At 49.1% G+C, this 15,848-nt stretch overlaps 1 protein-coding gene across 2 annotated transcripts in view; it reads right to left on the bottom strand.

Annotated features, from left to right (window-relative positions):
- Window positions 1–15,848, bottom strand: part of Fstl4 (follistatin like 4) — a 411,964-nt gene that overhangs the window by 39,030 nt on the left and 357,086 nt on the right. For both annotated transcript variants that reach the window (XM_052197362.1, XM_052197361.1), the window contains one exon: window positions 12,351–12,517. In XM_052197362.1, coding sequence (XP_052053322.1) covers window positions 12,351–12,517 — 167 coding nt within the window. The remainder of the gene's footprint in view (window positions 1–12,350; window positions 12,518–15,848) is intronic.

Below are 15,848 nucleotides of genomic sequence, written 5' to 3' on the forward strand. Positions count from 1 at the left end.
TCTTGAAGCCTCTATTCGTGACACCCTGCACCCAGCCACCAGGGTCTCATCTGGGGAACCGAGACCTTTGTCTCCCTGCTTACCCACATGGCTTCCCACAGAACAGGCTTTTTCAAGCAACCGCCAGAGGGCGCTCATCATGACCGGGCCTGGGGGACAGTGGCAGTGCTTTCCACCTTCTGTGCTTTCCAGTCACTCTGCCCTAGCCCTAGGATTCCTGCCCATCCTGGACAGGATTACGGGAGCCTTTCCCTCGCAGTCGCTGTCCTCCCCACTCTGTCCCCCAGGCTGTTATTTATCTCTGTCTCCTCCAAGGAGCGCTCACCTCTTACCCCACCGCCATTCCAACCCCTTCTTCTTTGCATCACAATGCCTTGTTACTGTTTGCCACCTATGAAACCCACTCAATTTAAGCTGCAAGAGGAGGAGGGGATGCTTCAACTCTGTGCTCACTGCTGTGTCCCCAGAGCTGAAGCCAGCCGTTCACATTTGGTGGCGGTTAGTGAATGGGCAGTAAGCTACCAAGTGAGGCGTCCTGCAGGGATACAGTCGAGTTCTGGTTCTCTCCTATGGAAGTCTGAGTGTCCCGCTCCTGCCTTTGAATCTGATTAAGTGTTGATTAGCTGTGCAAGGTCAAAACATGGGATTGGTCACAACAAAGGGGGCGGCAGAATGGCAACAGATTGGTCCCACGTATTCAGGCACATATATGTACAGTTGTGTATGTGCAGGTACATATAGAGGTGAGAAGTCAACACAGGCTGTCATTCCTTAGGTGCCACTTCGGGGTCTCTGCATCGGCCTGCAGCTTGCTGAGGTGGCTGTGCTAGCTGGCCAGGGAACCCCAGGATCCTTCTGCCTCTGCCTTCCCAGTGCTGGGATTACATACATACGGCTCCACACATGGCTTTTCCAGGGGTTCTAGGGGTTAAAGTTAGGTTCTCATCAACCTTAGGCACTTCAGTGACTGAGCCATCTTCCAAGGTCTGGTGGAAGTCCTGCCTATCTCTTCTCTGTCATGTAGCCCTCGGGGTATCTAGGATAGACTGGAGGTTTGGCTCAGGGCAGCAGCAGACAGAAACCCCTGTGCAAGAGCCCCAGACTGTTAACTGTCAACTCAGAAAGAGTCTCTCAGCTTCTGCCTGCTTCTCTTGCTTCTCAAGAACAAGTCCCTGCTCCCTGTAAGAGGAGCATGCCCCTGCGGTAGTGAGCCAGTGGGAGGAGTCATACCAGCCTGGAGGGGACCAGGGAGCCGGCCAGATGCTTTAGAGCTCTTTTGTTAAGTACAGAGCACAGCACCACCGCCTGTGGTGTCAGCTCTGGGAGAGCCCGCCTCTGTAATAAATAAAATAATCTCTCTAGGCTAAAACAATAGACATCATATAATTACAGAACGGAATGCATATTGTTTTCTGGATATGAATACTGGCTGCAGAAATCAAATTACCTCATTGGATGTGAGAGAATTACTTTAAACATTGATTTATAAGAAGCTACATAAAACTAAGCCTGCAATCTTTCCTCTTCTGAATACTTCCTGAGATGTGTCTGAATACTGCTATCAATGCTTGATTGCATCTCTGTAATTGTTTTTTTATGGATAGCTTCTTTCCTCTGATACATAGAAATGTATTAGCAAAATCAAAGTTCCTTCCAGAAATAAACAGATGCCAGATCAGACCATTCTTTGTATGGGTGCACATCCATTTTTGGGGGGAAGAGACAATTTTACTTAAAGACATGATGTTTGTCTATTAAAAAGCGATTTTCTAAGTATTTGCCCTTATTAAAGAAAGTAATTAGATGAGACTTCAGTATTAAACAGTAGTTAAACAGAGAGGAGGCGGGGGATGCTTCCATAGTGACACGCTGGAGTCAGGAATAAGTAATGCTACGATGAGCCACCAAGGCTGAGTATTTGGTGACTCAGCATTAAACACGAGGACTCCAGGGTGACACTAAAGTTCAGCTTAACCATACTGTCAAAGTTACAAGCTGAAGCTCAGCGTGGAGACATTTGTTCAGAACTTTCCAACCCCACTCTTCCAAGAAGCGTCACTGGGGAGTGGGTGTGGGTGTGGGTGTGGTTATGGGGGTGGAGAGATGGCTCAGTGGTTAAAAGTACTGGCTGCTCTTCCAGAGGACCCAGGTTTGAGACCCAGCACCCACATGACAGCTCACCATCATCTCTAACTCCAGCTCCAGGAGATCTGACATTCTCTTCTGGCCTCCTGGGTACCAGATGTGCACATGGTGCATACGTATACATAAAGACACAACACTAACACACAAAACCAACCAACCAACCAACCAACCAACAAACAAACCTAAGAAGAACCTCTGGTTCTCTTTGGGGAAGAAGGTATAAACAGGGGTCTCTGATTCCACACTGGCTTGATTCTAGCTCCTAAAAAACAAATCATTCATTCTGGCATCTTGCTAGTCAATATGTTCCCTACCGTGAGTGACATGTGGGAGCCTGGTGGTGGCCAGTACTCAGAGATATAAATCATATCTTTAGTATGCAGACCAATGGTGTTCCCATGCATGCATTGGCATAAACTACAGCATCCATATAAACACATGTTTTGAACATGAGAAAGCCCTGAGCTCAATCTCTAGCACTCCATGAACCTAGTACTGCATATCTATAATCCCGGCATTGCACTGGGATTATAGACAGGGTCAAAAGTTGAGGAGGTGGCATCAGTAGTTAAAGGGACTTAACTAAGCCTGATGGTCTGATTTGGATTACTGGAACCTATATGGTAGAAGGAGAGAACCAGCTCCTACAAGTTATCTTCTGTCCTACACACACACACACACACCACAACCTGCCAGTTCTCTACAGCTGGCCATTTATGTTGGGGTGCCTGTGTTGTCTTATCTCTCCTAGTTCCTCCAAGAACAGATCTGACACTCTGCAGAGGCCTGCCAAACCTGTCCTCTTGCTCAAGATCCTTTTGTATAAAGGATATCACAGCAACATTCTGGGTGGCCACTGAAGGCTGAAGAGGGTAACTGCATTTGTAGGCACCCCGGGCTCCCAGGCTTGGGCTGTCCTGCCCACTTCAGGTTCAAGACCAGGAAAGGGGATCAGAGGTATGTAAGAAGACACCCCCTTCTGGAGGGAGAGCTCTCAAGACCTTGGGGCATGAGTGGTCACTGGATGTCTGGAATGACTACTCTCTCCATGACTGAGTTCAAAGAAGGTAGGTATCTCATATTTCTCCATCACGGTGTTGTCCTTGGTGAGCCATTTGGTTCACGCCACATAGCGAACTTTGGTATGACAACTGACTGGAGGGATGTGTACCTTAGGATGCTGTTCCTTATGTCATATGCCTGAAAGGAGGGGCATCAAGATTTACCACAACTCAAAGAAACTGCTAACTCTTGCCCTCCTCTGTAGACAGACGGTGCCTAAGTCCCTAGAATGTTCTTAGGAGTCTTTGTTTATGTGCGGTCTTCAGACAAAGTGGGGCCTAGCTTGCTTCCTGCTGGACTGCAGGCTGAATAAAGGTCATCTACAGGGCAGGTTCTGATGAGGCTCCTGAAAGATCTCTGGGCACCAAGGACTGGCCACACTAGTGTATACTGATGACAGAAAACAGCTCATCTGGGGCTTCACTGGGAAGGGGCCTCAGGAGGCATCTTGCTTGGAATTCTCTGGGTTCTGCTGATGCCTTCTGACAGATTTACTTCTGTATTTTCCCTGCTGGAAACTGTCAACATGGCACACTCCTCTGGCTGCAGTGTCATGAGGCATAACGTAGCTGTTGGGTCCTCCGGCCAGGTACCTGAGCCCCTAAGGGGGGCTTTGGGTCCGTGGCTAATTGTCAGTGTGTGCAAGGGGTGGGAAAGGACTTGGGTATCAGGATGTGTGTGACAGTATCAATTGGAGTCTCAGATTCACTTTAACCAATTGTTTTCATCTGCAAGGCATTCTTCCCCAAGTGCACTTGGGTCACAAGTCCCCAGGGTGAGAAGGCTTAATGGGTTAACAGCCCCTGGTTTCAACCTGTTCCATGATAGCCAACTACCATCATTAGAACATTCCAAGATGACTTTTTTTTTTAAATTACATTTTTATTTTTTGGTAGGAACCAAGAGATTTTTGATCAGGATATCTCCCTTTGACCTGGTACTTAAAACTTTTACACACTGTTGGAAGGGGTATAAACCAGTACACCCTTTGGAAAAAGAGTAATAATACCTTTCCAAACTGAAGATGTCAGGGAAAGGGTCTCACTAAGTTGGTGAATTCTTGCCCAGCATGTATGAAGCCCTGAATTTGACCCCTTCCATTGTGTAAACCAAGGGTGGTGAGGTATGCTGGTGATCCCAGTAATGAGGAGGTGAAAGGAGGCAGGAAGATCAGATGGTCAAGGCTAACCTTAGCTACCTGAGCTACAGGATAACCTATTTAAAACAAACAAACAAACAAACAAACTGAACATGCTTCTCTCAAAAAGTTCCCTTACAGACTCAGGCAGATAGAAGAGCTGTGTATCTGGACAAGGACTGCAGCATAGGCCCTGGATAAAGTCAACAAAAGTAACAAAGAGACAACACTGAAGGTACTTGGGGTGGGGCACAGGGCAAGGCCGGCAGTTGTTCCTGTGCAGTCCTGGGGCTGCAGGCTCTGGAGAGCATCCTTTCCAGGGCTAGGCTCCAACCTGCAGTAGCTAAGAGGGACACTGGTCAGCCTCCTCCACTGGCTGGGCAGTGTGTCTGTGAGGAGTTCATGGGCTCTGCCTCCAGGGTCTAGTCAGGAACTGAAGGCGGCAGCGCCAAGAGAGGAACAAGGTAAGCTAGGGAGCAAACGCCAGGGGAGCCGCTCAGGACGGCCGACCCCCGCGTCCACTGTGGCACCCCACAGACCTGGCACCCCACCTCCAGGTCTGCCTTTTTTTTTCTTTTTAATACAAGGTCTGAGTGGCACAGGCTGGCTTCCGACTTGCAAACAGAAGACGTTCAACTTCCTATCTTCCTGCCTCTACTGCCTATGAGCTAAGGTCACCGCGCCCTGTTTACGCAGTGCTGGGGATGGAACCCAGTGTTTGTACATACAAGACAAGCAGTCCATCTGCTGACCCACATCCCCAGCCCAGGAATCGCTCTGGATAATATACCAATAGTGTGAATCCACCCAAAGATCAAAAGGCAGGAGGTTTAGATACCACCAGGGTCTTTGACCCACGCTGGAAAGAACCGGCCCTGCCATCAAGGACTGTGTTTTCCAAGAGTTTAAAACAAAATGTACCCAGGAGTTTAATGAGATGATCTTAATGCGGAATGACAGCTACTGTCTGCTGTGTGGCAAACAGCTCTCCATGCTAATCAAACGCCTCGCATCACACCACAGTGCATTCACGACCGCTTCATACAAAGACAATAAAAATTAAATGAGTCATGAGCTCCTAAATCATTTTCTTTTTGGTCTTTTTTTCCCCCTTTTTTAAAGGACTCACTTCCAAAGAAACATTTGGAGAGAGCAAGCACAAGCCTCATTAGAAATATTTGTTCTCAGTTTTACACAGTTTAGCCACGGGGGAAAGGGAGCCTTTTAACAGACCCTTCAAACAATGGCACAGATACTTGCTTCTAGTGGGCTTTGTGTCGCTGCTTTTATCACTGTACTCTGCCTGCCAACTGTTGAAAGCCCCAAATAGTGAGCTTCAGTTAAAAAAAAGAAGAAAAAAAAACCCACAGAAACCTCAAACCTACAGCCGAATAAAGACTATTTCTTTCATGTTATTTGAAATATACTGAGTGTATGATGTCTTTAAAATCTTTTTAAAAACATTTATTTATTTCCCAGTGACTAAATGTGTATGTGGGTGTGTGAGCTATAACACAGGCACCTGTGTATATGCAGGCCTGTGTACCATAGCACACACACATGCATGGAAGAGGGTATGTGCACTGTAGCGAGAGAGAGTGTGTGTGTGTGTGTGAAAAGCAGAGGATAACTTGAGGAATAACTGGGTTATCTCCTTCTATCATGTGGGTGCAGTGGTTCACCATGGTTGGCAGCAGGTCCCTGTCTTTACCCACTGAGGCACCTTGTTATCCCATATCCCCTCCCCCATTTTTTATTTTTTAAAGAGAAAAATCTAAGAGAGGGGATGTAATTCAGAGGTACAGTACTTGTGGGTTTGGTCCTTAGATACACACACACACACACACACACACACACACACACAGACACACACAGACACAGACACACACACACACACACACACACACACACACACACACACACATGCTTTAGACACTCTGTCTTTTTTTTTTTTTTTCCTCTTGGGAATGTCCTCCTTGGGGCCAGAGGGCAGTGGCTGATGAGCCAGCACCTCGTACCTGACCTCATATCCAAGTGGATGCAGCTGGGGGACCTCAGGACCTGAGGCAGGTTGAGGGGGGCAGGCAGAGGCAGCCCCAGGGGATGGCAATGCCAGACACTAAGTATGTCCTGTTATTAAGAAACTCAAAGAGTGCCACTGGGTGGCAGACTGGCTGCAGGCCCCCAAGAAGTTCCTCTACTCCCGAGTGCTTTAACCCCGCCCACCAATGCAGCACTGAGGAGGGATGCAGTTGCTGGGAAGAGACCAGTCTGGTACCTGCTACCTTAAGGCAAGAGCAGCTGGAAATTCACAGGAAAACCAGCAGCAACACTCAGCGATTCTGCCGATCTGGTACCTTCTGCAGCTTTGGGGATGTCCTCTCCCTGTTTCTATTCCCTCATTGGGCAGGTGCTGGGACCCTTTGGGTGGCAGGGAGAGTGAAGGAGCCATGGGGTAAAGGACTCATGGCACTATTCAGGCAATGACACACAGTCTGGGTTCTGGGATGTCTCTCACTCGGTCTGGAGTCTTAGAGAACCAGAAGGCTATGGTCCAGAGTGGGTTTGCATGTTTGCTTTGTGCAGACAGTGAGGCAGCGTTCATCCCCTGCCTCCAGAGGTGCAGTATGGGGCTGGGAGTAGCATATACCCCTGTCTGTGACATAGACCCCGGCTTAGCCCCAAAGCCTGGCTCTGAACCTTGAGGAGATGGGAGGGTGCAGGAAGAGCTAGTCAGGGAAGGGTGAGGCATGGTTCTTTGTGATCTAGGTAAGAATGCAAAAATGCTTTCCTGGCTTCTGTGCAGGGCACACACACACACACACACACACACACACACACACAAACATATAAATCCCAGAGTCCAAAGTGGCTTCTTTATCACTGAGCTGTGTGACTCTCAGGACAGGGAGACCTTGTAGAGTGTAACCTTCCCCCTTTCTAATGGGACACCTATAGACATCTTTCTGGTCCCTAGGATATATCCTTGTGTCTGGGCTGAGCAACTCTCTCCAGCATAAACACCCTATCATGGGCTCTGGCTGCTGGGAGACACACCTGTTACTGGCATTATATGAGTGACACAGTTTCTGGATAGAACAGAGATAGCAAGCTCTGTGTGTCACTTGTATAGAACAGAGACAAGGAAGCTCTGGCTGGTGGCTTCTGATGTTCACAGTAGGATAGCCTGTGGGGGTATCACGGCATGGGCTGGAGGTGGGGGTGGGGATCAAGGTCTCCTCTTCTTCCTCTACCAGATAATAGTGTGAACGCACCCTTTGGGGCAGCCTGACTGCAGAAGACAGCTTTTGGGTCAGTGCCAGTAGCCGTAGATCCCCGAGGGGTGAGGTGAGTGGAGCTCAGGGCCAGACCTGAGACATATGAGAAAGATCGCAGTTTCAGAAACCAATAGGTGGTCTGGAAGTAACTCAACTATAGGCCAAAAGTCACGGGTTCCAGGGACCACAGGTTAGAGTGGAAACCGTTGATTCTGCTTCGAGAGGGAGGCATATTGTAACCCAGGAGCCTCTTGCAGGGGGTGCTGTGGCTGTCACTGCCCAGCTGCTGCTTCAGGGTGTGCGGCACCTTCTTTTGGGGTTGTCTGCTGTTATAAGCTGCTTGGGGTGAAGCTGAAGCTATATGCATATGGTGCACTGGTGAGGGCAGTACTCCTGCAGAGGCCATGAAGGGTCCACAGTGGACTTTCTGACAGGTCCTATCAATGGAGCCGCAGCCACATGGAGGGAACCTTGAGCAGGAACCACTGTAGCCGCTCTGAATGTGTCCTGGGCAGACTTAAGAGAGGGGAAAGACCCAAGAGCAGCCGTGGGCCTCCCTCTTGTTCTGGGTCCCACGTTACTTGGGACTCCGCTTGGAGACATGTTCAAGTTTAGGATGGAAAGTCTCTGGTTCTGTGAAACGGCTGCATTTGCGAACATTACTCCATGACCAAAACCCAGTAGCTTCCCCATGTCTATGGGGAAACAGCAAAGGCTGCTAACATTAGTATTCCTGGCCCTTTGGGGGGTCTGTCCCCAAGTGGTCCCCTTCTATTGCTCTCTCTCTTGCTTTTCCTGGTTACAGGAAGTCCCAGTCTGGGTGGCTCTACAGCCCTTCTAACAGGTGTTTGTAGAAGCTCTGCCCTTCCCTGTGTGCTGGGGACAGCGTCTTTGCTCTGGGCCCCAGCACGGGGCTTTTGCGGCTCACTGGCACTTTGTAAGCAAATCAATGCTGAAATGACTGGCAAGCAGGGTGCGGCACTCTCCGCAGAACACAGGCGGTTCATCGCTCGCCTCCGGGCTAGAGGGGAGCATTGACTTTCTGATCAAATATTATTCTGATGCGCAAGGCATCTTTGATGTTTGCAAGTCAGAAAAGTTTAATTACATGTGTCATTAGGATGGCATTCTCTAATAGCTCTGTGACTGAATTCATTAACAGAATTCTTAACAGATAAGACAAGACAAATTAATATTTTGTTGCCCATGAAAGCGTCTCATTAAGAGAGTAGTGGAAAAGTGATTAATATTTTCTTGCCAATCAAGATGTCTCATACAAATGACAAAGAAAGGAGCCCCACACCTTTTTGTGTTTCTAATCTCCCTGCCTCGGGTTTGGAAGGCTGAGCCGCTGCCTTGGTTGGAAGCCATGTTGGGTACCAGACATTAATTACAACTCTGTTGATTGTATTTCAGCATTCACAGTGGCAGGGGGAGCGGATGCTGGGATGGCCAAGAGGCTCTGGAAACCCTGAGAACCTCAGAATCTTTGGTCCTTCTGGGCTGTTCTCCCCTGGTGAATTCTTGCTTCATAAATGCCCCAGGCTTTCTAAGGATCTGGCTGCTACTCTCTTTGTCCTGACTAATTCCTGGATGGCCTCCTCTCTCCTGGGAGTGAGGGAGGAGGCTGCTGCAAACCTTCTGGGTGCCTGGTACTGAGCTGGGTGTTTCCCACACATGGTCAGCTTAATATTAACGATGTTAAGAAGAAGGTGATAATGGCATTCATAGAGTAGCCCGTCAAGAATGTTCCACGCATCTCATCTCTGTAAATCTACCAGGCAAGTACCCTCTCTCATTTATCTCCATATCACAGATGAGGAACATTGAGACTCAAAAAGGTCAGGGGCCCTTTCCAAGGTCACTCAATGAAGTGATAAGCTGAGACTCAAACCCCTTTGAAACCACAGCCTATCTATGCTCATCGTTAGCAGGTGGTGCTCCCCTCTCCCCCATGTAGAGGAGGCGGGCATGGGCATTGTATGAGTGTGATTGCATGAAGTGAGGACTCCCGTGGAGCAGTTGCCGCCCTGCACCTGTCTATGGGGCATCTGAGAAGCACGGACCCGCCTCGGCCTATTTGCAGGCTACCGACTCAACCATGAGCAAGTGTTTCTGGGGAGGTAACGAGGGACCATTAATCTCTGGTTGCACCCACAATTATCCAAATTGCTAACCTGATTTGAAAAGGAGAAATGCAATCGAGTTGGTGCTGGAGGCATGTTTGAGTAATTTAATTAACTGACGGCAAGTGCACTAAGGAGCGTTTGCCTCTGCTTTTATTTCTGATGTGTTTAAATAGAGCACCAAGTAACGCTCTGGAGGTTAGTCAGCCACCAGAGGCCCTGGCCTAGCAAGGAGACAGTCACAGCGGCCAAAGTCGCTTGTAAATGGATGCTAATTATGAGAGGTTCTGTATACACAAGCACGCACACACACACACACACACACACATGCACTTGACACTCCCCCCAGAACATACACACACCAACAGTCAACACACACATGCACACACACACTCAACATACCCATAAACACAAAAATTACACATATATATACTCACACTCAACACACACACACACATACACACACCACTGAACTTTCATGCTATGATCTCGGGCAAGGCTTGGCCATCTCAGGTCCAGAGGATGAAGGGATGAAGGATTCCACTCAGGGAGTGTCTACCAGGCACCCACCAGAACAGTGCTTCAACACTCAGAGATGGAGGGGAGAGGATGCTGTCCATACCACATGGGGGAAATCTCAGGGAAATAACCCTGCCTAGTGTGACAAGATGATTGAGGACATTCCTCAGCCAGATTTACCAGGTTAGAAACTCTGGAGTGGTCACACTTTTCTAACTGCTTATCTTATGATCTGTAGGCTCCACCCAAAGGGGCGTGGAATCTTGACTCTCTAATGGCACCTATAGTTTGGGCTGGACCTCTTATACCATGATAGACTCAGCACTGGAAGGACCTTGACATCCCCCCTACACAGAACACACACACACTCCCACTCAATACATACATACACACACACTCAACATACACATGCACACATAAATTATACATAAATATATATACTCATCCTCAACACATACATATACACACAAATCCACACACTCCACTAAACTTTCTTGCTATGTTCTCAGGCAAGGCCTGGCCATCTCAGGTCATGGGTTTAGCTGCCATCTCGAGGCTGGTGGCACTGCTGACCACAGTCTCTGCTTGTGCTTGCATGTCCCCAGGGATGGAAGGCTCACTCCACCACAAGACACGCTCAATGGCAGTGATTGTGAACCATCTACGGAGCTCAAATCAGTCTCCTCTGTGGTCACATGGTTTAGGTCAGCTCTCTACCCCGCCCCCTACTCTGCTTCCTTATAGAGAGTCAGGATCTGACTATTCATGCCATCCTTTTCTGACACAAGCATCCTGTTGTGAACCCACTGTTCTGTCCTGAGTCAAGAAGACCAGGACAGTCTCCTCTGCTTGAAACTGTACTCCTCTTATTTTAGCCCAAGACCCACAGCTACCCCAGCATATCACCAACATGGGTAGCATTGCTGATGTCTGGGTAGCCACATCAACCCTTTGTCAAAGCTAGACCAATTGATATATTAGTCCATGCCTTCTTGAGGTTCAGTGGAAGTGGAGGGGGGGCTTCCCAAGTTGCTTTCTTAGAGATAATTTTACCAGGGATTACTCAAAATCACAAAGCTGGTATAGAGCTAGCTGTCTGGTTCTTCAGGGTCCAGAAGTATTCCTATTGGTCACACCAGTATCAGGATGTGTTTACCCACTTGCTCTCTTCTGATGAGGAATGTGTATTGTATGTATGTATGGTGCGTTTTGTGTGTGTGCGTGTGTGTAAGTGTGTGTACTGTATGTGTTTTGTGTGTGTCTGTTTTTTTGTGTGTGTTATGGTGTGTGTATGTCTCTGTGTGGTGTGTGCATATATGTGCATGTGTGTATATATTGGGTGTATGGATTTATATATATACAGAAGCTCTCACAGTTGGCATCAGTTTGTAAATGCCTTTGGATACTGTGGTTGGTTCCATGCTAAACCAGGGCCACTCATGACCGAATAACCTACACGTCCATCTGGAGACGGTGGCAGCTTGGAGGTCTTTGAATCTGCATGTTCTTACCCAATGAAGAGGCTCCTCAAAGCAAGCCTCCTCTGGCCTCACTTATCACTGCCCACTTCATCTGTCATGTACCTTCCCTTCAACCAGTCACTCTGATCATTTTTGCCCTCTATAGGAACTACCCTTCTGCCCACACTCTATCTAGGATAGACCGGGAGTCTCCTCCTTGTAGTTCCTGGCCAGCGTCTCTCTCTGGCTCTGAAGCCTTCCTCCTGGCTGTGCTCTCTGACAGTTTATGGCCCATCCCTGTGAGGGATGAGAGTGGGCTCACACAGAATGTTTCCTTCCAGATCCCAGGCTTAGGGCCTGTATTAGGCCTTTGATAAAACAGGGCCTGGACCAGGTGCCACCTGCCCTGGCCATGTGCCTCCCGGTCAATCAACCCTGTCCTTTGACTAGACATCAGGATGGTGATTGTCATTCATTGCATCCTTTTCATTCAGGGACTTGGATCCTCTAAAGCTGTCAGGCTGAGTATGGACCTATTAAAAGGAAGCCCTCTGCCATTATTGCCACCCGGTGCCCCACAAGTTGGCATCCCTGGAACATACACCAGCACTTGGTGACTTACATTGATGTCTTCCAGACCCAGGAAGCTCAGAGTGATCCCGTTGCGTTTCCAGATGATTGGTGGTCTCAGGTCTCCACGAATAGCACAGGTCAGCACCGTGCTTAGACCCACAGTCACAGTTGTCACACTGACCTTGTCCTCAGGGGCGAGGCTCAGTTGAATCACCTCTGTAGAGGAAGAAGAGGAGAGGGGAGAGTGGTCAGAGGCAGACACAGAGGTCAAATCCCAACTCTAGGTATGGATTCACTCAAGGGCAGGGCCCCCAGAATTGGTTTATAATGTGCCGGCTAAATACACGGATAGACATCCTTGCTGGGTGATCGGTCACAATGATGCCTAATATCTGAAAGGTTCCACGTGTCAAAACCAGTCAGGAACCTGGCTATGGTGGAGGGGAAACATCTGCGCCATGGGTTCGTGAGCGGACTTGAAAACACCGGTTGCCAGGCCCCTTAAGGTCCACCCAGCAGAGAGATCACAGAGCCAGTTGTGGGGCATGGTATGCCGCTTGGAGAGCTCTGGCTTAATGAAGTTGGACCTGCTACGCACAGTCAAGGTCTGTTGGTGAGCCGACAGGTATGTCATCCATCTGGGGGTAGCTTAAAGGTTGCACTGTCTGAGGTCTGGAGAATGAACCGGCTGACCTTTGAAAGTCTGTGTCTGTCTGAAGATTCACTGCGCTTGAGTTTGGATTTCTGCTCTGCGACCGTGCACTGTGGCCTTTCATTATTATGTATTTATTTATTTACTTTTCTTCAGGCAGGCCAAATTATGAATCTTTGCCATTTTTCCTTGCCAACTGGAATGGAGACTGGTCACTTTTTAGGCAAACATAGAAGGATCTAAAAATATTTCTACACACCCCCCCCCCCAGGCTTTCTGAAACTCTCGGGATTTATGAAACATTAATCGAATCCAGTCTGCTCAGTACAAACATGGGAGTAGGCTAGTCCCATGAAACGGGTGTCCCCTGCTTTTTCTCTATGTCCTCCGAGGGCTGGGGAGGTGGGTTGGCTTGGAGGTGGGTATGTAGTCTAGGGTGCTGGAAAAACTGTAAGGTGCTTCCCTATCTCATTACGTCCTTGTATTGGGACATATATCTCCTGACAGATATACCCTTCAAAGTGTTGGGATCAAAGCCTAAACTGGGAGCTGAGCTATGCGGGATGCTGGGAGCCAGGATCCAGAGCGGGACCACCTCAGGCTGTGCATCTGGACCCCATGCTTGCCAGGATGCGGGGGAGGGGAACAGGACAGAAAAGAGGTGCAGGTTCAGCACTGCAGAGTGTGAGTTGCAAGCAGGTGCCTCAGGTCAGATCTGCAGCAGCCAAGTCCCTTTCTTGCCACTTAGAGGCCCTGCCCTGGGCCTGTGAAGACGATCGAGCGGTACACAAGGCGTTCCCTTGGTGTTTGTTGGATGGATGGGTGAACAACAGAGAAAATGAAAATAGAGGAGGTTCGAGAGCCGAGAGGCTGGCGGCGGCGGCGGGCAGGGGTGGTCACTCCGAGGAAAAATGTGAGTGGAGCGAAGGAGCCAGTGCGAGGAAAGATAAGCACCGGGTGATGGATGCGGACTCGGGCGGCATAATATTTCACAAACATTATAGTGGTGCATTTCAAGTTTCCTCTTAAATCACGGCCGGCCTGCTGCCCTCCCACCTCCGGGCCAGGAGTGCTACTGCTCAGGGTAGGGAAACAGAGGGTGCAGACTGCGTGGCAAGACCGAGAACCAGGCTTTGCAGACTCTGAGGGTGGGGGAGGGGGTGTGAGGGAAGGGGGATGAGGAAAGGAGGCAGGGAGGAAGAATGGGGAGGGGGAAGGAGGAAGAAAAAGAGGGAGGAAAAGGAAGAAAAATGGAAGGAGAAAGAAAAAAAGAAGAGAGAAAAGGAGGGAGGGAGGAAAGGAGGGACAGATAAAAGACAGAAACACACACACACACAGAGACAGACATACATACATACAGACAGACACAGACAGACAGACAGAGAAGAGAGAATTTGATGGAACTATTGTGCAGCTCCCCCTGAGCTGTGGGGGCTTTGGAGCTCAGGTGCCAGGGCTCTCAGCTGGAGAAAGGATCTCTTCCTCATCAGATGACCACTGTGCTCTGGGAACAAGAAGATGGGTGCAATGCTGCTTTTGCTCCCAGGGACTATGGGCATGAGAAGAGAGTCTCCCAGGTATGTAGAGGGAGGGATCCTGAGGGGTTTTGAAGGATACTATACACTCCTATAGCAGTCTGTTCCCCATAGTAATGTGCTAATGGCTGAGAGGGCTTGTGGGAGGCTCAGTTTGGATGGGGGCAGGGCTGACCTTTGTACCCTGGAGGTCCAGCTGGTTGGAACTATGTGGAGCAGGAGAGGCCATGCCACTTCCCTAGAATCCAGCCTGGAGGCCGGCTGGGATGAAGCTGCTCAGAGAAGCTCTCTGTTTAAACCCAGAACATCCACGCCTGTGGACTGTGGGCTTGCCAGCATGGACCAGGCTTACCAAATGGAGGGATTTTCAGTTGCCTCTTTCTCAGGGCCTCTGGAGAAGAAGTGAGGCTAGGTACTAAAGGGATCACCACTCTCTGCATCTGACCTCCATCAAGACTAGAAAGACTGGGCCAGGTGATCATCACAGAGTTTGCAGGAGACAAGGCTTCTCCTGTTCCCTCGCACTCTACTTCTCTGCTGTGGTTTCCCCAGATGCCTGCGTCACATCCCTAGCTAGCTAACACACAGAGGGGCCCCTCTGCTTGGCCTCTGTGGACTCTTGTGAGTATAGTGGGCATCCTTGAGGCTTCTGTGAGGCTTGGGAACTGTTGCCTTCCAAGATAAGGAGGGACCTGGGAATTTCAAAGTAGGGTAGTGCAAAGGAGAGGATGAGAGGCGGGCAATCTGAAGGGTTAGAGTTCTGCATGGCCAGCACTGGCTTTCATGTAGTATAGGACTCCAACATGAACTGTAGAACCCCCTCCTTCATGGGACCCCCCAGGGTCCCAACTTTCACAAAAGGTCTGGAACATAGGTCCAAATACAAACAAGGCAAACATCCTGGGGTCAGGGTAGTGGGAACCTTCTGTGACCCTCTTGGCTCAGTGGCTGGATGATGCATCTTTGTCGGTTGAGGTCCTCATCATTTGTATGTATGAAGACATACACTGTGTGCAGGAAAGACTCGTGCAAAATTAGAATGCGTGAGTACCCGCGGAAGCATCGTAATTCTGCTCCTGTCAGCTACACAAATATTAACCAAACAGCAAATATTTGGATCATTTAAAGTTTAATTAAATGAATGTTTTATTGGATTTAATTCGTGTCAATATTCCCCAGCTCCTTTTAAAATTCTAAAGAGATTTATGGTTACTGAACCTTCCTCTCCCACCCTGCTTTCTTTATTTACTGTTCAGCAAGCTTTCTCTGGCAGCCTTGGCTTACAGGCTAAGTGAGAAGACCAGGCGAGTTAGTGTTCTGGGGTAAACTTGGGGGTGGGGAGCAGTCAGGAGCTGGGGTT

Source organism: Apodemus sylvaticus, chromosome 10, assembly GCF_947179515.1.
Source record: "Apodemus sylvaticus chromosome 10, mApoSyl1.1, whole genome shotgun sequence".
In the NCBI taxonomy this organism is placed as follows: domain Eukaryota; kingdom Metazoa; phylum Chordata; class Mammalia; order Rodentia; family Muridae; genus Apodemus; species Apodemus sylvaticus.